Genomic DNA, 25,721 nt, shown 5'->3' on the forward strand with positions numbered 1-25,721 from the left:
TGAGATTTAGGAGCTTTGGATTTGGTTTCTGACTTCCTAATAGAGGTCTTTAAAAGCTTTGTCAGGCCATAATCTCTCCCATTCTTCTCCAGTCATATACATACTATTAGAACCTGAAAATTCAAATATATTGTGTTGATAAATTTAATACTTTGAGATGCTGCCAGGCAATATTTGCAAGCCATTCAGCTACTAAAGCAACAGAGATAATGAGAAACAGTCCTGCATTAATTAATATTTTTATGAAACAAACCATAAAAGGAATACACGTCAATGTTAGCATGGAGTAAGTCGTCAGATACCCAGATGACTTCAAAACATCCACTTCACATTCTCTAATGCTCATAACCTTCCTCTGATATGCAGGTTCCCATGCATAAAGTTTGAGGATCTAGGCAATCAAACAAACATATTTTAATAAAATAAAATACAGTGACCATGCTTCAGAAAATAAGCTTATACTCCAAATGTCATTTTCAAGTATTTAGCAATGCCAAACTATAAAAATCTGAATGTTTTACAAACAAAAGCAAGACCTGAGATAAATGTAACTTAGGTTGTTCTTATGGAAGATACACTCTAGTTACTCTTATTTCTTCTGATTTCAGCTTGTCCCCTTTGTGTCATAAATGATGAGCCGATTCATTTCAAAACAGGACAAATAACATAAAAATGAGACAACTTTTTTAAAAGTGCTTTTCTTCTACACTAAAATTTCACTCTGCTTAAGCTTTTCAAATATCTATTAACATACTTTCCACTCTCATTAAAAATGTGACAGTAAAATTCACAGAATCACAGAATGGTTGGGGTTGGAAGGGACCTCTGGAGATCTAATCCAACCCACCTGCTAAAGCAGGTTCACCCAAAGCAGATTGCACAGGAATGTGTCCAGGCAGGTTTTCAATGTCTCCAGAGAAGGAAACTCCACAACCTCCCTGGGCAGCCGGTTCCAGTGCTCTGGCACCCTCAAAGTAAAGAAGATTGTCCTCAGATTCAGATGGAAATCCCTGTGTTTCAGGCTGTGCCTGTTGCCCCTCATCCTATTGTTGGGCACCACCTAAAGGAGTCTGGTCCCATCCTCTTGACATCCACCCTTGGGATATTTATAAACATTGATAAGATCCTCTCTCAGCCTTCTGTTCTCCAGGCTGAACAGACCCAGCCCTCTCAGTCTCTGCTCATAAGAAAGATGCTCTAGGCCCCTGATCATCTTCGTAGTTAGACCCCCTCCAGTAATTCGTTTTCTTTCTTAAACTGGGGAGCCCAGAACTGGATGCAATACTCTAGATGTGGCCTCATGAGGGCAGATGCATTAATGCATCATGGATAGGAAGCTTTTCAAACCAAGTTATGCTAGTAAATATTTTCCAAAACCACTTCAAATATATTATGTTAAAACACATTTTCTCCCCAAACTTCTATCATTATCAGCTGAAATGTTATTCACAAAACCTTTGTTTTTTAAATAACTTACTTTCTATCTTTACAATCTAACAAAAACCAAAAACGAAACAAAAACCTTATTAGTTGTGCCATTACCTTTATTCCATGTAGCATTTCACTTAGTAGCTTGACTCGTTGATCTGAATACCTCATTTGGCTTTTCTGGGTAAAAGACAGCAATTTTTTTCAATATTCAATAAGCAAAACTTTTGGAAAGTAAAATACACAGTGTACTGTAAACAATAAACAACTTTTATGCTTTTTTTACCTTGCTGAAAAACACACTAGCACTGCAGTTATACCACTTTCAGATGTATACATAAGAAAATAAATTCACTACGCTAAAAGATTAAATACATTAAAATTGAATTTTTCCCCTAAAATATCCTAAAGAGTATACTTCAATTTTTGTTCATTTTTCTGCACACTGAATTAAGATCTTAACAGGCTCCAGTTTTCAGGGTGTTCAGCTGTCATAATATGGTTTTAATCTTCAAAATCACTAAGCAGGTGAATAGAGACTCAATAACAATATCATATAATACTATATATATGCACATAATTGAATATATACTTAATACTAAATGGATATAAAACACTATATACATGTATATATACAAGAGTCAGGAAGAAATTTTCCTCTGTTAGTGGTTAATACATTGTTACTGAAAGAACCAATTGAAGAAACACAGAAATTTTTCTCAATCATACACTATACTGAGGCTGTTCTGCATCTCACATTTCAAAGACAGTAATTAACAGCCTCTTTAATGTTTTGAGTCTTATTCATACACAATAATTTCCAAACTTTTAGACAGAATTATTTTATTGTCCTTTGTATTTCTTCTCTGTCTTTCATATCACAGTAGGGACCTAAGTGCCTATGCAGATGCTGCACCTCACCTGCAAAAGAGGTGAGAGGATATTTGAGGTTTTTTCCAATGTTTCTAAACTGTCACGGCCTTACAAAGGAATTCACAGAGTCCCAAAGTCTTCACTGCATGTGGCACCATTAAGGCAGAATCAGACAGAGAGAAATAATTCCCTTGATAGCAATGCAAAACTTAAGGCTGTAGTATTTTTTTCAGTGTAGCTCACAGAAATTGTCATAGTAACAGACAATACAGTGCCAAAAGAACTGTAGCATCAGAGAAGCAGAAAAGAAGTCAGAACACATGCAGTACTTCTATTGGAATTCCAATTGTCTCAAGAGAATGTGCTAAATTTGAGTAAGCAGCTTAACCTGAACAATAATAGTGAAAGAAAGCCATAATCCTATAAAATCCCTTATTTAATGGCATTAACTCACACGATATATAAAAACAGAGCCATTTTCTAAATTCATCATACAGTAATTTTACTAATGTAAAGGTATTGTTTGAGTATAATGAAAATATAGATATCCAACCTAAATACTAGGTTAGGTAAAAAACATATGGCTTTCTTACTGCAGTTATGTTTTTTCTCCATCAATGACAAACAGCTGTGGTTTGGTGTTGTTCATGTGGTTTGGGTTTAATTTAGATGTACCAATAGTATTCTTATACGTGCAAAATTGACCCCCCAATCTTCATTCCTGTATTATGACAACTTAATCTATTCTTACAATGCTTATTTAAATATCTCACCTTCAGTCTTTTTTCTTTGGTTGCAATGAGTACATTTATAGGTATAATCAAAAGAAGCACCACAACACCTGCTAGGACTGAGAGGCCAACTTCTTGCCAGAGAAAGATGACAGCCATGACAATCTGAAATGGTGCTGACCACAGCAGGTTGATGTTTACAGTTAGGTCCATGAGTTGCTGAGCATCTGCTGACATCAGGTTCACAATTTCCCCAGTTGTATAGTTTCGTCGTGAGGAGTTTGCTAAGGTTAAGGCCTGCAACCACAAAATACAGATGTCATAAATCAACAATTTTTCCGGGTTTAGCTGCCCAGCAGAAGATAAAAGGATGATTATAGAGGAAAGCTGAAACTGACTTGCAACACTCTATACTAAGTAACAGGACAACATGGTGCAAAGAGGGTTCAGAAAGCCTCAGCCGTGGTCTAGCTTAGAACCTCCCTATGCAGGAACCAGCAGCAACCAGCTTCACAGCAAACACACATATAATCTCACTGTGGCAGGCGGATACCACAAGTCCCAGGTGTCTCTGGATTGACACCCAAACACACACCCAAACAGACGCACACAGACACACTCTCTCTCTGTGTTAGTGCCTCATATTTATCCACTGTGTCACCTGCAGCTCCTGCATGTACCAAGACAGAGCTGCAGCAACTTGCTCCACCATCCATCCAACGTACAAAGTGCAGCCTGACCCAGCACTCACTATTCGAGTCCACCCAGAGAGAGGAAGATGTTGCATTTCTACCCTGTCTCTTTGCCTCGTAGCTGTGAAAACCCGCCAGAAGATGTGCCCACCCTAACTGGAGCCTCTGTTCCTCTGTTCATGACCTGACATACTGACACACCTTGCTATGCAACTTGAGAGAATGAATTCCTTTATTTTTGCAACCTGCAAGCAAAATTTTGTGTACTGGTTCTGAAAATACCTGAGAACTCAATGTCAAGAGATTGATGTGACTCTCTTGAGAAAAGAGACTGTATTTTAAATTAACAAAGACAGTAATTTATTTCAGATTTGGATTATTTTGTAGCTTCCTTAACTTGTTCAATAGTTAAATACTGCAGTAAAAAGACCAATGTGTCATGTTCATAACAAAGTACACTAAAGGTTTACTGAAGGCTGGCTTAGAAACAGGCTTAATCTCATTTGCTACATATTAACAGTATAATAAACATTCTTACATTTTGCAGGTCAGAAAGCTACTTCTATGTCTACTATATTAGCACCTGCATTTCTCGTAGTTAATCATGCTGCCACTTCAACAGATCTTATTAAAGGCAGGATAAGATATAGATAGATTTCCACAGTAGTTAGGCATCTTTTAATCATCTGAAACACACCAAACCTAGTGGGTATTCAACTCAACAGAAAATCCATTTCACTAAAATCAGGAGGGAAATTTCAACCTCCAAAGGAGACAATGTGGCAAACTTCAGCTTGTCATATTCACTACTACTATACAGTACAAACAGCAATCAAATGTACCCTTACTTTTTATCAGACATCCAACCTAAAATGTTTTCCCAGTTCATTCAGTAAATTTGGGAAATTAACCCATACTCAAAATAGAAAGAGTTCAGTTTCCACATATATTTCCAATATTACGTGTGTACAGGTGGCTGACAAAAGTATTTAATTTCAAGATTAGAGTCTTATAATAGAAATGCTGCTGACATTCCAAATTATTATAAATAAACAACCATCAAAATATAAAGTCAATCTGTTAGCCTGTCACCAGTGTATAGCATCCTAGGTTTTGATCATGCTGGTAAGCATGCTGTCTTTTAATACTGTGTTTATTTCAGTTTTTGTTTTGAAATAAAAGTAGAATAATACATTATTACCTTTTTGTATATCAGGCCAACAACTGCAGTCTTGATTTTGACTGCAGCAAGCATGTTGTTACGCTGGTATAACTGATGGAGAAGAGTTTGTGAGACAGCTACAAAAAACAGGGCAAAAGCATAGCCATATCCACTCCCATAAGGACTGGGATGATTTTCATTGACCATAATAATTGCTCTGAAAATGAAGGAAAAGAAATCTTAAATTCTGTGCAATAAGTCAACAACCAATAATAAAAAGTTCAATTAATTGATATGCTGGCGACTTGTTTAATTAAGTCAATTTTGGATCCAGATGTGGTAGAAGGTTACAAAGAAATGTGATGTTAAAAATAGCGCAAGTCTGATCTGTGTTTTCGAACTTGTTAGCTTAGAAACAATTCTCAAATACTATTCTATACATCAATGTGCTATTGCTGGCGTCACTGACAAGGGAGTACAAACGAAGAATGGCATGAAAAAAATATATATATCTACATATATATATTTGTACTTAGAAAGGTTTCAACTACCAACCATGAAAGTGAGAGAGAAAACAAATCTAGAGGAATATTCTTATTTTTGTGTTAGTAAAAAGTTCTCTTAAATAACCAACCATAATGTCTTCACACAGATTTTACAGTTAACAATTTTGTTCAGGATTACAGTGATTCAGGGTACAGATTGGGGGTTAACAATAATTCTGTTCATTAAATCTTTTATTTCTAAACACATAGGTATTTGATAAAATCTGAATACTTCTGTGGTAAGCACAATTTCTAAAAACCACTTCCACCAACCTCATGGTACCAACAACATGATAACAACAGAGTCATTGCAGTTTTCCATTAAATGCTGAAGCTGCAGATATTATTTTACATGTAGGTGTTTGTTTTGTTTTGTTTTTTAAATAGGGATGCAAAAATATTGTCAAAAAATAGGGGAAGTTAAATATCTTGGTACTTCGTTTTTCTTAACATTGTGGAATTGAACTTCTACTGATTTTTTTACAGGTCTTTGGCTAAGAAATTCCTGATGTCTTTGAGCTTTCCCTGATTAGATCATCTTCAGATAATCACTGGAGCAGGGTGGGGAGAACAAATAAAATCTTTACACATCTAAGCTGTTGCTTAGTTTGGTTTTGATATTGATAACCTTTTAGCTTTATTATTACTTTCTGAACAAAAAGTGAAACACATTAAAAACTTACTTCATTATTTGTGGACTCATGAAAGCCAGAATGTTAGCTGTAGCTTTCAGAAATGCAACTTTAATCAACAAAAACTTGAATGTTTGCCATAATGACAAAACCAAAGATGGTCCATGGAAACTTGTTTTCTTAAATAGCACTCTTTGGATGTAAGAAGGCTGCAAGATTACAAAAATATGTATAGAATTGAGATAATTTTTTATAATTTAACTTCATCCACATTTACAAATAGAAAACATGTAATACTAGACTGTCCATCTAAAGTCATCACTGTACTTACAATTTCTGTAGTAAGAAGAAAAGCTTTGGAGTAAGAAACAAACTCTGGCTTTATTTTTCCTGGCTAGCAGTCTTTCCAGAAAGGATAAATACAATTTCTATGGTTGACCCAATCATCCACTATTATAATCAGAAAATAATTGAATCCTCAAATCAATCACAGGTCAAATAAACTGTATAAGTAAAATAGAGGTACGCTTCAACATAAATACATTTTCATTTATAGCAGACTTACAGCCATTTTATATTTAAGGTTGAATAACTCTTCTATTCTTTCAGAATATTTTCAGTTGTCAAGGAACTATTTTTTTTCAGTTTGAATTTAGCTCAAACAAGTGCAATTATTCTTACAAAGGCTCAAACAAAAGAAAAAAAAAAAGAGCCCTCTTAATCATGACAGTGAGGAAGGATGGGATATTTTTTACAGATTACTTGAATGATAAAAACAGTATCTGAATTCAAAATTATGCTTACTGAAAAATACTTTTTTAATGCCTTGATAGAAAGGGTTTTGGTGTATATACCATCAGTGGAAGAAAGGGTAAATCTACAAATAGGTAAGAAAAATACTGAAGAGATGCAGTAAGGTCAGACTCTGCAGGAGCCCTCTTCTCAGTAAGCCAACAAAAACCAAAAGCTACACTCTTACTGGACTTACAGGTCAGGTCCTCTCTCCTGTGAACTTCCTAACACTACAAGAACTCCTACTGCACTTTAACTGCAACAGCAAAATAATAACTGTGACTGAAACTGTCAAGGATTTACATGAAAGTCATATAGCATAACTCAAGCAAAAAAAAAAAAACCCAAATATCTGTAAAACTCAATATTGTTAAAATTAAAGAAAACTGAAGCCTGTTTTCGTGTTCTGTAAACCAGGGTGTCTACTGATAAGCATGCTGATAATAGATTATCTACCTAAAATACAGATGCAAAGATAAGACACAGGGAAACAGACAAGTTATTAGTTGGACACTTTTCACAAAGATGACAATTAACCACCAAAGTCCCAGTCACTCTACATTCTGTGTCACTTGAAGTGTTTAAATGTAACTAGATGTCTTTTTCAGAGGTAAGTTTGAAATTAAACAATTTAGAAAAAATCTTATAGCCATACTTGAGATCACCAGCCGCAACACTGAGTGGCCTTTGTCATCTACAAAGCATAGGCTGTTGAATAAACAAGATTTTAGAAATCTTCTCCAGCTTCTAGACTCCTTAAATTAAGGAAAGGATATTGCCTCATCAAAATTATAGCTACCATTAATCCTGTGGTAGACTTGTGCATTTCTTTTCTCCATTGCTTTTCAAAGTTAGGACACACAGTGTATGGTGAATCACTTTCATTCAGTTCAAACAGGTCATCTCTCTCCAACGGCTTCTTGTAGCCTACAGATATTAGTCTGAAAGAAAGCAATGAATGCAGACAGCATGAAATACAGCAGACAAAACAAGGAGAACTAACTCAAAAAGTTAACAATATAATTTAATGGATACACATAAACTCTATAATCAAAATAATATATGTAATCCTATAAAGGCTCCAGACTAAAGAGCGGAACACAGTCACCTTAAATACGCTGAAATTCACCTGAAGAAGAGCCCAAGCAGATCGCTACATCCCAACAGCAATTTCTGAGGAACCTTTGTACCTCAGAATCTGTCTACATTTCTCATCCCATATTTCCTTATAGGAAAATATACTGTGTCATAAACGAACATGTAGCATCACTACCCACTTACTATTGTGATCTAGAATGAAATACGTTTTCTATCACAAGACTCTGCTATCCCAGAATCATTTTGGTTGGAAAAGACCCTTAAAATCATCGAGTCCAACCACTAACCTAATGCTACCAAGTCTACCTCTAAACCACGTCCCTAAGTGCCACATCTAGTGTCTTTTAAAGACCTCCAGGGATGGAGACTCATTATGCTGGGGCTCATCTTTAACCATGGTAACAACATTAAACCACTGAGTTTCAGCACAAGTACAATGGAAGTTTCCTTACAACAGATCTTCAGCTGTTAAAAATTTGTTTTAACAAGTGCTTTTACCCACCTAAGTGTTAACAAAAACTGAAACTGGTCTTAAAAATGGCAAAATAGGGCTGATGAATACACTGAATCTAAAGAAACCCTTAAGAAAAACAGATTATTTGGAATTTTCTGATGAGCATGTCAGATTTATGACAACTCAAAAAACATGTCCCACACCATTTCTGAGGCGAGGAAAATGCAAAAGGATTAACGCTGACAATGTTCTCTAACATCTAGGAATCAACAAGAGGCACAGGCAGAGCATGTGTCCTCTCAGTGGCAGCTCTCACACCTTCTAGCTGGTGGGGATTTCCTTCCCTGAGGGCTGCAACATCAGCACAGTGTCCATCATTTCCAGCGTGCACGTCCAGTGTCTCACTCCTGTGCCAGTGAGTGCCAGCACTGGGCTTTGGGCCAACATGTGTGCCGTGGTGCTGAGCACAGGCCAGAAGATACGACTCTAAAACACTTTCTCGGGGCTTGTAAAATTCTGGTGGGGGTGGACCTCACTATCCCCAAAGGCTACACAAACATCTACTGAAGCTGTAACGTTGACACAAAGTGAAACTTGCCTTACGCTTGATAAATTAAAGCAAAAATAATACAGCTTCTCACGAAGAGTGCCAGCTTTTGAGATGGATAAGGAAAGCAGATCAATTGGTACTTGAGTGGGAACTGTTGTTTAAGAATCCTGTATAACTCATTTCAATGCTAAAACTCACTGCTGCCAGAGGATAAACAGATCTAACACATGCCCCCACACCATAATCTCCAGATTTCCTGAATTCCAAAGAAATTATTATTAGATATTATTACATACATATCTATATTATTATAACATTATGGGTTTATTATGTAACAACTAATTGAGAGTTATTCATTTAGATTGCAAGCACTTAAGGCGAGTATATAATAGCCATAATTCATTGTGTTTGCTGGTGATGAGAAAGGGGAACATATCTAACATTGACAATACTTGTTTAATTGCATCCAGTTATTTCATAGCTAAATAAGCTCTCACTGAATAGAACTGTCTGGTTTTTGTTTTGTTGGGTCTTGTATTGTTTTGTTTGTTTGTGGGGTTTTTGTTTGTTCATTGTTTTGTTTTGGGTTTTTGTTTGTTTGTTTTCCTATCTTCTGTTAAACACTGCGAAATTGGTTAAAAATAAAAAAGATAGTCTAGCTTCAACATTTAGGTGAATGCTGTGATTTGATGAACACATAAACATCATACAGAAGTACTACGCTTAGTACACTGTATAACTTTCTAGAAAAACTGAAAATGAGTATTTATGGTGTAGAATGTAAAGACTGGTAAAAAACAAAGCTACTTTGAAACTGATGGTGAACTCCTAACTTCAATAGAGCCAGAGTTTAACTGAATACTTTGAATCCTTGAAACAACCTGATTGTTTTGTCTCAGCTTATTAATAATAAATATCATTTTCAGTTTTTCCTTCCTTAAAATTAATAATACTGAATAACACAAAAAACAGTTATAATACTCCTAAAATGTTTTCTCTCACTTTTAGGATTTTGAAGTGTATATGTATGACTCAAATGATTTTAAAGAAAAAAAAATAAAAATGTTAAAAATTACTAACAGTCACAAGACATAATGCATGAAATTGTTAGATAAAACATCCAAAATATTAAGTGACAGGAAGCTGTCTGACTTGATATAGTTGAGCTTTCAGTTCCTGTTTTTCAAGTGGACAGTCTCCCAAGAAATGAAGGGACTTTATTGGTGTTTATGAGCAAGTGATTTACAGTAATAACATGTGGCCTGCCATAAAAAGTGAAGGAAAAGGAGCATGAAATCAGCTACTTAGAAAATACCTTAAATGTACTACTGAATATTTTTTCCTGGAGATATAGCAAATTGTTGTATCACCATATGGAGTATAAAGGAAACCAGTCTATCGCTAAATTTCACACAGATAATACATAAAAAAGGATAGCTTAATTTGGCCTTTTATGTCCTGTTGTCTAAAAATATTGGCTATTGTGACAAGAATGTTGTGCTTAGTTGTCAAAATATTAATGTTTTAAATAGTGCCACAAGATAAGGTATAAATGACTGTTACTATGTATAAACAATACTTTTTGTATAAACAAACGAAATATTTGAATATGAACTCTAAAAATCATAAGCTTTGATTTTTGTACAAAACAACAATCTCAGGTTCGAGGCAGAATGATTGTGTGGAATGTAAATGCCTGCTCTGTAATTCTGAGAGCATCAATGAACATCAATAAGCAAACTATTAAATTCTCACCTGCTAAACCAGGAATATGTTAATTTACTGAAGAAAAAAACATTTTCTTCAGGGCTACGTTTCTGTTTAATAAAGAAAAAAAGGAAAAAGTATTAATGTTACTTGAAAGACTGAAGAAAAAAGTTGTTTGCTTTTTTTTTTTCTTTTACTAAACATGTAGTTTTCAGGAGCTATTTAATTTGGAGCTATAATAGCTTTTATACCTACAGTTCTTTCTATTGTCTTCTCTCAGGAACACACTCTAACACAAGGTACAAGTAATGAAAGAGATCTACAATCTCATGACTTACTAGAACAACTTAACTCACTGTAAGAGCATATTAACGACCATCTCAGCTTGATTTTACACTGTTTACACATAGCCTAGAGTATGATCACACCAACAGTAAAGCACGTGACTTGGAGTCTATGATCCTCATGGCTCCCTTCCAACTTGAGATATTCTCTGATTCTATGATTCTGTGTCCAATACATGCAAACCTTTCTTAAATCTTTGTTGGTTAAAATCTTGACTTTTTTTTTTTTTCTTATTTGAAAACTTAGCTATCGGAAGTTATCAACTTCAAATACCTAAAGAATGGCAAACTTCTTTCAGACATTAAGAGATTAGGTACTACTATCATATACTGTACCTATAAAGGAGGAGAAGGATATGAGGTTTGTGAACTGCTGCCAATTTCCTAAGTCATTGGAGATAAGCGCAACAGAGGCAAACAGATATGAACTCTCCCATACTTCTTGAGGGATGTGTATCCACACCCAAGAACGATTTCAGCACACCTAGACAGGAAATTCTGTCCCTTAGTAAGTACTGGCTTAAATTGATTTCTAACATAAAGATGCAGTTACAGATCTTTTCAGCAGGTGGTGTAAAAAACCCACCTATATAAAAAATGTACATTGAGGGAGTTCTGAGATTCTGTATGTTTTCCGCAATTTTTCTTGTACTTCCAATGAAAAGCAAATTATTAAATGATCAGCCAGGAAACAAATAAACAAGTAGGTATGCCCTCCTTCTCTAACAAAGATATCTTCTTGTGCCTCTGCTTGCTCTTCCCTATCAGATATAAATATTCACCATGCTCCATTGTGATTTCTGAATTTTACATCCGAACAGCATCGTTTGTCTAACTATCCATTTTACTACTGAAGAATACAGCCGAAGTCATGGACACAAACACTCCTTGCTCAAATCTTATTCCTACTCGTGCCACAGCTCCTATTCCCTTCATTATTGTAAGAAATACTGGAACGAAACTCTGGTCTAAAGATTTATTCCCTCCTTCGAAATTCAAAGGATACATCCCAGTCGCCATTAGCAGCAATTTTTTTTTTTGACGCAGCTCTATCATGAAACCTACGTGAAACCCCACTAAAGCGGCCACCGCCAGTGTCCCCGGGAGGAAGCCGGCGGCTGGCTCTCTCCCCGGGCAGCAGGCAGGCTTCCAGGGGGGGAGGTCGCCCACCCTCCTCCCCGCTCGCCCCCTCCGCTCTCTGTCACCTTCTTGCCGCTGGCACTCAGGCGCTCGTAGCAGCCGCTCTGCCTCCGAGGGGAACCGGCCATGGCTCCCGCCCACAAGCAGATGCTGCCACCCCCGGGCAGCCGGCGGCGGAAGAAGGAGCAGGGAGGCGGCCGGCGGGGGAGGCGCGGTGAGGGCGGCTGCCGCGGCCTTTCCCCGCAACTTAGATACAGCGGGAACTGTAGCTTCCCGGTCCCACGGGGCCCGGAGGAGGAGGGCAACCCATAGCTCTGCAGCCACGGTCGAGCCCTACGCTTTAGTGCATTTAAGGCATTTTGTGCCCTAAAACGCGACCTGCAGCTGCCGAGGGAAGGGTGTGCCTGTGATTTTTGTCTCGTTGGTGTTATTTGGTGTGTTGTGCCAGTGAGCGAAGTGAACTGGAGAGGGAACTGTATGCTGTGGTATAGGCAAATGGGTGGTATGAAAACAAATGCCCTCTTGTTGACCAAAGGACTCCAGCTGGGACTGGCAGGTGAAACTTGGGCCTTTCTGTAGAACCAGCACTGGGAGCTCTGGCAGATTGTGGATCAGATCAGCACGTTTTGACCTTTGTTACTTCCTAATACTTTATAGTTTTCCTTTTTGGAGGCTTCATACAAATTGTTCACTAGTATTTAAGTTTAGGTAGGAAAGAAGCTGTAATAGTGATTTCCATTGCTGTATTTTTTTTCCTGAACATACAGTTTTTCCAAAAGTTAATAAAAATCAGTATTTGTTTCAGTCTATAATTAATATGGCACCTCCCCTTTGACTCTTGTTACTTACCACCCTAAATGAGAATGCATTACTGAGTGCAACAATACTGATTTGTCAAAAGTTTGGGAGGTTGTAATGGAAATAACCATACACCACATTCCATATAATAAAATACAGAGAAACAAGTCTAAACACAAGACCTATGTGACAGTAGGGGAAGCAAGGCCTTGTGGCCAGCCAGTAGTATGGGAAGTGAAAGACCAGGACAAATTAAAAATAATTTAGAATCAGAACTAACATAGAAAACATTAATTTCATAAAGAATTATAAAAGCTACTGAAACAGATGGGGCTTTACAAAAGGGCAAGGCCAAACTCAAGTGATATTTTTGTTGTTGTTTCCAGTATTTCATTTCTCAAACATGGTGACAATGTAATTAAAATATCATTGGGGCCCTTACTAAAGTGATGTCTTAAGTTAACAGATATACAAAAGAAATTTAGTTATGGCTAAAGTAATTTTAGCACATTCCCACATGCCCAGCTTTTCTTCTTCTAACACACTGATGAGTTTTCAGTAAGTGGATAGTGATAGGTGTTAAAATCCATACCTCTCTCAGGAAGCAAAAAAGAAAAATGAAAACAAAATAAAGATGGGAAGAGAGAAGGTAAGAAAAATTATTTCCTTTGATTATTTTTTTTTTATCAGCTATATGCAACATGATCCTCCTTGACATTCCTTTTGTATAGTACAGCTGCACAGAACATATTATCTATCCACTAGGGAAGCCTGATAAGGACACATTAGCATAGATCTGACTAGGCTTCTCTTTCTGTAGGCTGACTGGTTTGGGCATCCATCTGTTTTCTTGTTTGTCTGATGAACTTCACTGCTAACTTAAGCTATTGTTAGTTAACATATTCTTCCTCTACTTGATTTATATTTAAATGTTTTTAATGTAGGAAACAGGGTAAAAGAATACAGTGTATTTTAATTGTTAACTTTTTCTATTATTGTGGCAACTTTCGTGATCAGTGACTTCTTGGTATAATGTCAGCATATAATGTCAGCACTATCTCCCAAGAGAAGTTAGATTACATCTACATAGCTTAGTCCTAAAGCTACTGGGGGAAAGGGGGCAGTTAAAGAGCCAAGTGTTTGTGTGGAAGGCTAGAGGGAAAAAGGGAAAGGGACTGGGCAGACTTGGCAAGTTTCTTAAAAGATAAGGCATAAATCATATTTAAGGCACAAACCTTTGTTATATAAGTGTTTTCTATAGAAGGTTGAATTAAGTTGCTAGTGACACTGCAAGAGTGCCATACTGTGGCGTTATAGGAATGTCTCTTAGGCTCAAGAAGTAATCCTTTTGGGAAGTAAAAAACTGTGTCTTGATAAAGTGATTGTATTAGCTGTGATTTATCTTATCAGACAAAATAGAAATCACTGCAAGCTAAACGTTCTTCCATTTCTATAACTTATTTGGGCTTGTAAAACACACTGCCTTTAAACCAGTAAACTTGGATATTCTTTCTCAATATTCGTGTAAGGATGAAAAGTATTCCCTTCAAGCAACCCAATCTTATAACCGAGAAAACTGAGTTTGATAAAACAAAAATCCATTTTTACTGTCAGGTTTGCTTTGAAGCCTACACCTAGTCTGGAGACTTATATTTAAGTAGTATTAAATAGCTTAAAACTAAGTTTTTTGCTTTCTCATATAATAGGATCTTAAAAGTGTTCCACCTGTGCTTGGTATTGTATAAGACAATACCTCTGTATCTGTCTATAGGTTGTTTGTGCCAGTTGTGAAAGACAGACAGGTCATTTCACTATCTTGATTTATCACAATATGAGATTTATTTTTTTGATGAGTTTATTGTTCCTCTGCTAAACAAGGGAAAAACTCTTCTTCTTAAGAGGTAGTACTAACTCCACTGACTCATGTTTTTGTGCTATCAGATATTAATTTTTTCAACCATTTGTTACAATGAACATTTAGACTCTCAAATAAGCAAATAAAACACCAGAGAGTAACTTGAAAGATGCATATATATGCATGTAGTTCTAGTCAGTACATACTGCAGCCATAAAGTACATACATTCAGGTATTCATAGATTTGGAAGTCTCAGGTGCAAACGTCCATATTTTACCTCAAATTTACTACTGGAAAAAAACAGTTCCAATAACCAGACAAGGTGATCCTAATTGAAAGTAACAACAGAGCTAAATCAGAAAAAAGTTATAGTTGTTGATACTTCAGTGACAAGCACACCTCTGATGTGACACTTAGAATTTCTAGCCCACTTCAGTTCTTCAATGACTCCATAAAATTCTTACACCATTCATAAAAATACCTTACATAAGTGATGGAAGTGATATATAGGCTTAATGAGTGGCTGAAATTATGTGTTTTCATAAAGTCTCCATGTTGGTGAAATAATAGCCTTCCATGATTCTTAGAGGTGTGGAACCAACTCTTTTTTTTTTCCTTTATTAGCAAAACTTTATCTTCTTAAATGTGTTCTGTACCTTAAATAGTACTTTCCTCTTTAAATAGGTTGAGATTAAATAAAGTATCAGTACACTTTATGTATATTTCAAAAATAATGTGAATCTTGAACATTCCTTTTTAATAAAGTGCAAAGATGAAAGATTGAATTTCTCCCAAATAAAAATATCAAATATAATTTAAAATTAAAAAAAAAAAAAAAAACAAAACAAAAACCACCACGATGAATACAGTTATCCAGTATTAATGTGTTTTTTTCTTGGCTTTGTGCTTCTTGTATTTTTGGTCACGTTCTCTTTGTCTCATTTTGTCATCCTCAATACTAGTGTCACTGTCACAGCTTTGCTGTTCTCTCTTTCTTTTAGAGGTGCTTTCATCCTCCTGGTGCACTTCACAGTCACTTGAATGTGGCAGGGCCAATTCAAAAGTACTCTGTGCAGACTTAAAATTTGCAGCTTGATTCTGATAAGGAGAAAAGGATAAATTTGAAGGCAGTGGCGGAGTCATCTGATAGTAAGGAAATTGTTGACCCATTGGACTCTGCACCGTGTACTGCTGTGCTAAAAAATAGTTCATCTAGAGAAACAGAAACTTGAGTTGTTAACATTGTAAAGAGGAATTCTGAAGAGTTTAATTTTGCATGCATTACAGCTTCTACAATGAAAATACTGATAAGTTAAAAAATAACAACATATAACATTTGAGAATAAAGATTCTGTATTTTATTATATCAACTAGTATGGTTGGAAAAGGTAGACAGTCTTTCATAGCAACGTTGGAACAGAGACGTAATCTGATTTAAGATTAAACTGCCAGTTAGTCTTTGTGTAAGGTAATCAAACATGGCATTCCTTTCATGTCTTCATCTATGTATGTTATAAACATTTGTAACTGTCATGCCTATTGTTAATGTAAAGACATGCACATATGCCATTTTTTTTTAACCTGGTTTAACTAATTTTAAAGTTAATGTGGAACACAGTGTTCCAACAAGGTACAGCGAACTCCTAGATCAAAGCACTTGGAATGATGCAGGAAGTGCCCAGCCCCTTGCTACAGCCCATGTAGTATCCCAAGAGTCCCTCTCATACAAAATGCAGAGCCCAAATACAGAAATAGAATTACAAAGGTCAGAAAAGAGCGGCCTTCTACTGACTGGCAGTAACTGGAAAAATTATGGGTAGCATGTCTGAGTCTGTTATATGTACAGACAGACTTGAAGTGAGTAACCTGCCTGGCTCATGCAAATAATAGTGAGGTAGATGTGTGAAGGGGGTACATGTGAGGAACTCACTTCCTGCTGAAGCTGCAACAAACTATCATTGGAGAAATACTGAAATATCATCCCTCCCAGTAAGCAGAAAATGGGATGCTGTTGGTCATATGTGCTGGTCTGCTGAGTTTGCTCTCAGTGTTTATGTACAGCATTGCAACTAGGAGTGAGTTCACTGGTGAGCAGAATGGGGGAGATGGTACACTCCCAAGCCTTACCAACCAGAGTGGAGGGGATGGAAAAATTTGTGCAAGCACCAGCTCTTCTGAAGGCACAGCCTGGTAAGAGGGGAGGCAATCTGCCACCACAGTTGTGTAAGGAGGAACAGACTCTCTCCATTTTGCTGCTCAGATTGGAACTAGCAAGAGTAATCTAGCCAGATTTCATCCTTGCTACAGTTACCAAGAGCCTGCCATCCGCTAGTCAGAGCTGGTACCTCACACTAAATGCTGGGTTTCTTCAGTCCTACAGATCCATACTCATCAGATTCAGAAGCTCCATGATGTGTTTGGTGAGTAGGGTTTGGCCCACAGGCTGCCATGTGAAGAGACCAGATCACTTCCCTTATGGCCTATCTCAAGACTAAAGAGATTAGGACAAGAAGAATGGCTCTGTGTGCCAGGGTCTGTGAGAGGGGAAGTGGCACATGGGTTCTGTCTACTGCTGTGAAAGTAAATCGTGAATGTGAGAACTGCAGGGACATGAAAAACTTCAGGCCAGAAACCCTCAAAGTGTTGTTGCCCTAACTTGCGCAGTGGCAATTTGTTGGGGGAGTTTTAGGACATTTGAAAGCTCTACTGGGCATTTCTGAATTGAGTAGAAGAGATAAGAGGTTCCTTGAATTAATTAGCCATATATGAAGAAGCTATTGCTTGCATGATTGTAATTTTACTAGGTTAGGTTGTCTCACAAAGGGGACTTGTTTTGGAACACGGTACAGGAAAGCACTCTGTCTGTAGACTGATATTTTTAGCCTCCCTAAGCTATATACTTTTAAGACATTCTTGCACAAATAAAACAGTTTGGTTTAGTAGATCCCCTATTGTACCCTTTAGCGCTAAAATAACACACCTAACACAGTCAAAGTTAGCAGCCTACACCACATTTTGAGACCTTAAATAAGCACTGCTGTTTGCAGAAATGCAGAATACCTTCAGCTTCATTAAAAAGCTCCCAAATTTTAACTTTTAACACAAACTCACCATCTTTTGGAAGCCTGAGTATTCATAAGGTAAACTATTGTTCATTGGAAAAGGAGTAACAGGAAATGGAGGATTTCCGTAAGGCTCCTGACACCTAGGAAAAACAAGCAAATGTACAAACACTAGATATCCACCACAAAATGCTTACCAGAGTGCTAAGACTTAACTCTTGGGCTATAATGAGTATATCCAAAAGGACGACTGACATATTAACCGAACTTGCATGAAAAACATGATAAGGAAAATACACCCAAAGGCTCAATTAATGAGTAATCCTCACGTGTACTTAAGTAGAGACACAAAAGAGTTCTGGATTTCACCGTGGGAGTTCAGCTTCCACAGAGTTCTGTCACATTTGTAAAAAAAATATTATAACATTGAAAATATTTAATCTGGGGTATTCAGACTTCCATTATAACAGATCTATATCTGTGCATTCATTGTCCATGAAAGCTGCTTGTACATATACACACAAAAAATACAGATATAAACTCAGTGGGGGTTTAAAAAGATAATATCTGTTGTCAGATTTTTTTTCCTTTAACAAATGCAAATATTGTTAGTACAAGCACCACATTTCAGTATTCTCTCGTGGTCTTGTATCTTGCAGAAACAAAGAAAGAAAGAATGGAAAATTCAAGCTAACTGAACTTCTGGCAAGCTAAGCAACCAAACATTAACTAGAACCTGTTGCAAGTCATCAGTAGGGATGCAACTATAGCATGCAACAACTGTTTTAATGAAAAGCCTAAAGATTGCTCAGTTGCATCAATTGACTTAATAAGATTTTTAAAAAATTATAATCATGCAGTTCATTCACAGATGATCTTTGTTACCTATATGAAGGTGAATATAAGTCAATATAGTTCTCAAAACCATGTGTAGGGCTGTTTAGTTCTGAGTGAGAACTCCCTGTAAATAAGACAAAAACATAATGACTATTCAGTTACAACTATTCAATTAAAGACTTAAAACCATAGAAAGTGTTCTGTGTCATTTGCAGTGTGCTAGTGTATCTAAGCTAGCATATAAAGATATGGTGCCTTTTTATGGCAGATAATCTATAGCATCATTACTGCTTGAAAATGTTCATTTATCATTTATTCACTTACAGAAACATAAATCGGGGCTGTTAAAGTAATCAAGAACAGAATAATTCCCATACAGTTACAGACATGGGAGATGCTTCTGATTTTAGGAACCTCAGCCATTTTACTTAGACCCAGCAACTGCTCTGTACAGCCTCTGCGTAAGGACTGTCACAGTGCACAGTGGGAACATGAGTCCTTAATGTTTGGGTTGCCAAGGCTGCCTGATTATTAGCTTTCTAGGTGGCTTATTTTCCTAGAATAAAATGAAGAATGTGACCTTGATTTGACTATATTCCTCAAACTATAATACAATCTCTTCCATTGAAGAGCTCTGGTAACTCTGTGGCTTTAGTATAAAAACTATCAAACAGGTTGATAGTTGCTGCACTTGCCAAATCAACTTTTCCTGCCAGACTGTAAGTTAAAGTCACAACCTGACTCATAAATGCAATCTGGCATGAAAACCTGTGTTGCTGTTTTCCATATGGTGTGATCTGAGCTGACTTGCAATCTATGCTGTTTTGAACCAACCTATTGTATTCTCTTAGTAAACAAAAAAATACAAAGACTGAATCCTTCCCTATGCAAAAGTCACAAGAAGTTTTTGTTTCTTAAAAAGAATGGACTATAACTTGTTCAACTATAAATCATCATCTTCATAAAAGACTGTAGGATTCACAAATAGTCACTAAAAATTAAAAAATTTACAAAGACTTGTTGAGACTACTAAACATACCAAACCGATACTGCACTTTAATTGGTCTTCCATACAAGCGGATTCCATTCAGCAAAGCTATTGCATAAGGCACTGACACTTTGTGCTTAAAGCAGACAAATCCAAAAGACTTAGGTTTTCCTTCTTTGTCCTTACAAATCGTCACTTTGGTTAAAGGTCCAGCCTGAAAGAAATTTGTATTATTTTCTCACAGAAATTAACGGAGATTGACACTTCATTCTGTTTTGAATATTTAATAATGATGTATATTTTGTCATAGTTAGAAACAATGTAAGTTTCTCAGTATAAGAATCTCTACCTAATTTTGAAAATCTCTCTCCACAAACCCCAAGCTCAAATTCTGACCCTTCTAGAAACAAAAATCAGCTCCACAAACGTTAAATTGAACCAAGCATCGGTCCACATGTAATGTTTAGTCTTTAATAATGAGGGGGGGGTATTATTTTTAAAATATAATGATGATTGCTGCTGCAAGGGGAAGGCTAATTTACTGACTCCATAGCAAAAGTCATTTTATGCATGTACAGCTGTTAGTACAACTACTACAGAGATTTTTTTGGACAGCATAACAACTAACCTGACTGATAGTATCAGCTGTGCAGAAGTGACCTACTCCATTAATATGCTTCTCTTTTACTCTTGCTTGAATTTCTAAAATGGGCAGCATCAGCACTGTGGGAAAGCAAACCCAAGTAGCGAGAAGTGCTTCTGGAACCACCACAAAAGTTTTCTGTACTGCCTGGCCCTCATCACAACTGCATGGCAAGGAGTCAAGAGATTCTGTTATCTCATCAGGGGTAACATATTGTTTCTGCCCTCCTATTACCAGCCACCCCACAAAAGCCCCCAAGGCCCACCAACAAAACAGAACTCCAAACCACACCCTTTGGCTGAAATATCTTCCATTGAAAAGAAGTTCCATCTCTGCCTACACACACCATTTTAATCCTTGCATAGTACTTCTAGAACCAAATTAAAGCAGTGATATTCCATAAATATTGGCTCTATTTTCAAAGAAACTGTCATTTTCATAACAGATATCAAAGATGATTAATTTTCTCTACACAAGACTGAGTCACTGCATTAATCACTGAATTAACAGTTTCTCATCAAAACAAACAATGCATCTGTACCTCTGATTTAGCCGAGTAAAAAGAAATGGCCAACAGCCGTCTCCTGCCACAGCTCAGGAGTGTTAAGGATGCAACAAGTTAACTTTAGGAGGATATAATATCCTGATGAGCAATGAACTGGCAGAAGTTACAAAAAATACACTAGTAAAAATAAAATTAAAAAAATCACCAACTGTCTAAATTACTGTAGTAGATGGAAAATTCATTGTTCTGAAGCAGAAAATAGCACTCATTGGTAGAACTGGCTTCCACTACTACTGCTGACACGAGATGTACTTTTCAGTAAAAGTCACTCAAAAGTCATCTATAGCTTCAGGCAAACACAAGTTAACTCATACCAGCTTTACAGCAATTAAACTGCATAAACAGTTAAACATTCAAAATAAACACAGCATATGCTCAGATGAAGGAAATAAGGCACAGAAAGTAATTTATTATTCTGCATTTTCAACAATTGCTGTCAAACAACAAATGTGTAATTTATCTGCTTTGAGCATTTAGTGATGATGTGGAACCATCTCCCTTTGTATACCCTCCATATTGTCAGACTGAAGACATTAAGAATCGTCTTGTGATAATGATGTTGCATGCTTTTGCCAGCTGTGTATAAACTACTCAAATGAGATGCTTTTGCTGAAAAATGAAACACACTCCTCCCTCTGCCCCCAACCCTGCTGAAAGTAGGGAAGTCATATAGACAAACATAAAGGATCAAAAATAATGTACTGTTTTTTATTATTGGTGCAGAGGGTAATCAGGCCATACAGAAATGGATACTACCTAGGTTGTCCTGTGCAGTGAATCTTCAAAATATTGATCTTGTCTTTCCAAATATCTTGAAGTTTGGTGGAGTTTTTTTGTTTGGTTGGGATTTTTTGTCGTCATTTGCTTTTTTTTTTTTTTAAATAATGGATTTCAGTAAGATTCTGATATGCTTATTTTTGCTTGAGTTGATTCTTTTTATGTTGTTGTTCTGCACTACACTGCATTTTTAATAAAAATGACATCTCTCCAGTCTTCTGATTATTATTTGCCTAACGAAGAGGATCTGGTTCTTCAAGAACTAGAAGCAACAAACTCAAGTCCTTCGCAGATCAGTCTTTTAAGTATGTAGTCTTCCTGTTCATAAATAAAAATATTAATAGTTTAGAAGTAATAATAAATACTTGCTCCCAATCTGATGGGGAAAAAGCTACAGGTCAGGAATGCATCTTTAGGACTATACCACAGCAGGAATGTTGAACTGTGTACTTCCAAGGAAAGGACTTCTATACCAGAATTTGTGTGGTATTACTCATGTCCCCTGGTAAGGCAAGCTTTCTTAACATTTAAAGTTAAAAAACAGACTACTGTTTAGTATTGGGAACAGGTAGGAATACTAGATAGAAAATGGGAAGAAAAAAAAATAAGAAAAACCAACTGTTTCTTTGATAGTTTTAGGGAAAAGTTAAAAGCTGAAAGTTTGGAAGAGAGAGGAAGAGATAAAACTCCAAAGGGTTAGAATATACCAAAACATAAAAGCTTTTCAATGCAAATGGGGTAGCATGCTGAGATCTTGCCTAGTTAAGAAGACAAATGACAGCTTAATGAGTGGAATAAAACTGGTGAATAGAAATAGTTCTGATTACCAAATGAAAGAGCAAGAGAACAGATGATTCTGCCCACCTCTTTTTCACACTCTTTATTTTGCAAACACATCAGAAGGAAGCAATGTTCATTCTAAGACTGGGGGCATTAGTGGATTGCAAGAAGCAGGTTTATCACCAAGCTGTTGGCTGAACCTGTCCAGAGTCTGGATGTGGATCACACCAGAAGGAAAAAACCAAAACAAAACCCCAAACCAAATACACCATAAACAAATTCAGGAAAAGCCCATCATGAGCAACTATTGTCAATGCATCTTTAAATTTGATGCTTGTTTTAATGATATAATGCTTCCTCCTCTCCATATCCTGGCTGCTCTTTTCCTTACTACTTTCAAATTAATAAACCCAGCTTAGCCAAAGACGCTGTCAATACAAGACGAAAACTGAAGCCATGTCTGTGTCTTAACATTTTCCGTCTTCGCTGTTTTCCTTCCCCCTTGGCATAGTTTATTTCCAAAGAGAGAATTAAGCTCAGGTTTGAAACAGCCCCAGCACCTTATTTTTTTTCCCGCCACCTCCATGAAAACCTCACTGATGGAATTTTTAATGTCTTCTCAAGCATTAAACCATTTTGATACAAAGGTCATTTAGGTGGAAGCCCAGAGCCAGATCATTACTACCGCCTCTCGCACTTTATTAACAGTTTCAACCCCGCACAACACGTTTTCAGGTTTTACCTTAATTTTTCTTAAGTTATTGATCAAAAATACTTTATTCAAAATATAATTTGTAAAAGTGTAAAAAAATATTTTTTTTTTTTTTTACCTTGGAGATTTTAAAAATATCTTTAAACTATTTAACTTCCTCACTAACTTGGGGCCCACCTGCGGCCCCAAAACTTGCACGGTCGGGAGGAGCTAAACCGAGGACGGGGAGACGGACGGGACAGGCTCACGGAGTCGCAGCGGCGACCGCCAACCGGCGAAACAGGGCAAGAGCTCCCGCCGCGGAGCGCCCTGCGGGCGGTAGCCCCGGCCCAAACCGGCGCCTTCCCGCTTTTCGGCCGCTCGCAGCGCTGCGCTACCGTAGCCGCTCCCGCAGCCTGAGGCCTCGCCTCGCCCCTGCCCGGCCCCGGGGACAACACGGCCGCTGCGCCCGCTGGGGCCCGCCGAGGCCTCCGCCCTGCGGGCCCGTCCCGCCCCTGGGGACCCGCCCTCCACCTGCAGGAAGAGCTCGTAGAGGATCTCCTCCCGCACTCGGCTCTCCAGGTTCCCCACGAACAGCGTCCGGTCCGCCTCCTCGGACCGCCCCGGCGAGGACATGGCGAGGCCGCTGCCGGTTCTCACCGAGAAAGGGGGTGGCAGCAGAGGCGGCCCCGCTGCCGTAAAGTGCCGCACGGCGGGGCGCGTTGCTAGGCAGCGGGCTCGGTGTCCTAGCAACGCGGGCGCGCGGGCTGCCGGCTGTGGTGTGTGAAGGGCGGAGCGTCGCTAGAAACGGGGGCATGACTATGAGCCAGCAGTGTGCCCTTGGCATCCTGGGGTGTATTAGAAGGGGGGCGGTTAGCAGGTCGAGAGAGGTTCACCTCCCTCTCTACTCTGCCCTGGTGAGACCACATCTGGAATATTGTGTCCAGTTCTGGGCCCCTCAGTTCAAGAAGGACAGGGAACTGCTGGAGAGAGTCCAGCGCAGGGCAACAAAGACGATTAAGGGAGTGGAGCAGGCTGCCCACGGACGCTGTGGAGTCTCCTCTGGAGACATTCAAAACCCACCTGGACGCATTCCTGTGTAACCTCATCTAAGTGTTCCTGCTCTGGCGGGGAAATAGGACCAGATGATCTTTTGAGGTCCCTTCCAATCCCTAACACTCTGGGATTCTACAAATCCCACACCAGGCAGCACAGGCTTTTCCGGAGGCCCGATCACAGCTGCTGCGAGGCGTGGGGTTTATTTAACGGCGTTTTTGAGCGACACTAAGCGTGCAGTGAGGCGGTGCCAGGCAGGGCTGGCACTCCGTAGTGCCATTATGCTGTGGGGAACTTTGTCGTTTTAAGACGCTCATTTCATCTTCTCTTTTCTGGCTTTTCCCTGATGAACCGAAGAAAACGTCTGTTATTGTCAGGCCCACCGGTGAGTCGTGTGTTATACAGAAATGTGTGTGTGTTTCTGCGATGCTTCCTCCTCGGCCGCGAGGAGCCGCCATGGAGCCGTGAGGGGCTGGAAGGAACTGGCGTCACTTCAGGGGAGCGGCGCCCCCGCGCGGAGCTGCGGGTGCCGCAGCCGCCGGGGTGGGGCCGGGGATCAAGGGCATTAAAAACCTTCAAAGCCCCCGAGCTGTTTTCAGTCATCGGTATGATAAAGCATTGTAATAGTTACTAATGAAATACATATGTAAAGTGTCAGGCGTTGTACGTTTCTCGATATTTAAAAAGAAAAGTAATGTGGTTGCTATCTTAAGTTACACCTGCCTTATAACCTGCCGTTCCGTGGCTACAGTTTTCAAGCACATGCACACATTTAACATTTGATATATATTTTTAAAGTGCTGTTTTTCAAAGGAGCTCATTTTCAGAAGTAATCCTGATGACAGCAATGTTAAAAAATTATGAAAGATTTTTTTTTCTCACCCCTCCAAGCCTACTACTTTGCCTCAGTGCCCATTTATTTTCTAATGTAGGCTTAGTTACTGACTTGCCAAGTCTATTTAAAAAGGGATTATCAATTTATGGGAATTACACGCTTCAGTGTAAAATACACAGTGAGCCGTAGTCATCTTCCAGCCAGTCAGGGTTTTTCCTTTTGTAATCTTTAGACAGCCTTTTTTCGTAGTTAAACACACTGCATTGCAAAAGCCAGGTGTGATTTCATCTTGTCTGATAGGGAGCAGCGCTGTTAAGCTAGTGGCTAGAGAGGAATTTTTCTGGAGAAGTGGCTTGGTTCATAAGAGAAATGAAAGTTGTTATGAGTATTGTTATTAGAATGGGATTTCCCAAGATTGCGAAATCCTTGGGGGTATGCATAAGATTAGAAGGGGAAATACATTTACATATGACCACAGATCAGGATATCGAGGCTTGCGTAAGAATTTGATCTTAATCTTGAAAACCACACTGTAATGTTTTTAGCTGTTATGTTATCAGAAACTTTTGGGGTAAACTGAAGTGCCATCCTGTTATCTGTAAATTGTAATCTTGTACTGTAATAAAATGAAGTTTTTAAATATATGGGGTTTTTTTCAACTTGAATACTTGTCCGATCTTGAGAG

General features: G+C 38.0%; 2 protein-coding genes across 8 annotated transcripts in view; both read right to left on the minus strand.

The window, feature by feature from the left end:
- LOC136103038 (multidrug resistance-associated protein 1-like) overlaps positions 1 to 12,378 on the minus strand; it is a 40,813-nt gene extending 28,435 nt beyond the window's left edge. For 2 of the 5 annotated variants that reach the window (XM_071809692.1, XM_065840799.2), the window contains exons 1-8: positions 12,214 to 12,376; positions 10,713 to 10,774; positions 7,655 to 7,796; positions 6,115 to 6,272; positions 4,926 to 5,103; positions 3,075 to 3,329; positions 1,543 to 1,608; positions 254 to 391 (exon numbers count right to left, since the gene is read on the minus strand). In XM_071809692.1, the coding sequence (XP_071665793.1) occupies positions 254 to 391; positions 1,543 to 1,608; positions 3,075 to 3,329; positions 4,926 to 5,103; positions 6,115 to 6,272; positions 7,655 to 7,796; positions 10,713 to 10,774; positions 12,214 to 12,276 (1,062 nt within the window). In that variant the 5' untranslated portion in view covers positions 12,277 to 12,376. Of the gene's footprint in view, positions 1 to 253; positions 392 to 1,542; positions 1,609 to 3,074; positions 3,330 to 4,925; positions 5,104 to 6,114; positions 6,273 to 7,654; positions 7,797 to 10,712; positions 10,775 to 12,213 lie in introns of those variants that run through there. The other 3 variants (XM_071809697.1, XM_071809684.1, XM_071809704.1) reach the window with 3 other exon arrangements.
- A 2,388-nt stretch (positions 12,379 to 14,766) lies between these two features.
- RBM11 (RNA binding motif protein 11) lies at positions 14,767 to 23,842 on the minus strand. Of its 3 annotated transcripts, XM_071809720.1 has the most exons (7): positions 23,806 to 23,841; positions 21,654 to 21,992; positions 20,318 to 20,495; positions 19,741 to 19,903; positions 18,750 to 18,825; positions 17,914 to 18,007; positions 14,767 to 16,014 (listed from the first exon to the last, which is right to left on the minus strand). In XM_071809720.1, exons 3-7 carry the CDS (start codon positions 20,405 to 20,407, stop codon positions 15,682 to 15,684), a joined length of 756 nt encoding a protein of 251 aa, XP_071665821.1. In that variant the 5' UTR covers positions 20,408 to 20,495; positions 21,654 to 21,992; positions 23,806 to 23,841; the 3' UTR covers positions 14,767 to 15,681. The 3 variants fall into 3 exon arrangements, with proteins under 3 accessions (XP_071665821.1, XP_071665818.1, XP_065718878.1); XM_071809717.1 differs by lacking the exon at positions 23,806 to 23,841 and having other exon boundaries at positions 21,654 to 23,672; XM_065862806.2 differs by lacking the exons at positions 20,318 to 20,495; positions 21,654 to 21,992 and having other exon boundaries at positions 23,680 to 23,842.
- Between the last annotated feature and the right edge of the window lie 1,879 nt (positions 23,843 to 25,721).

The sequence above is a fragment of the Patagioenas fasciata genome, chromosome 1, assembly GCF_037038585.1.
Source record: "Patagioenas fasciata isolate bPatFas1 chromosome 1, bPatFas1.hap1, whole genome shotgun sequence".
Lineage (NCBI taxonomy): Eukaryota > Metazoa > Chordata > Aves > Columbiformes > Columbidae > Patagioenas > Patagioenas fasciata.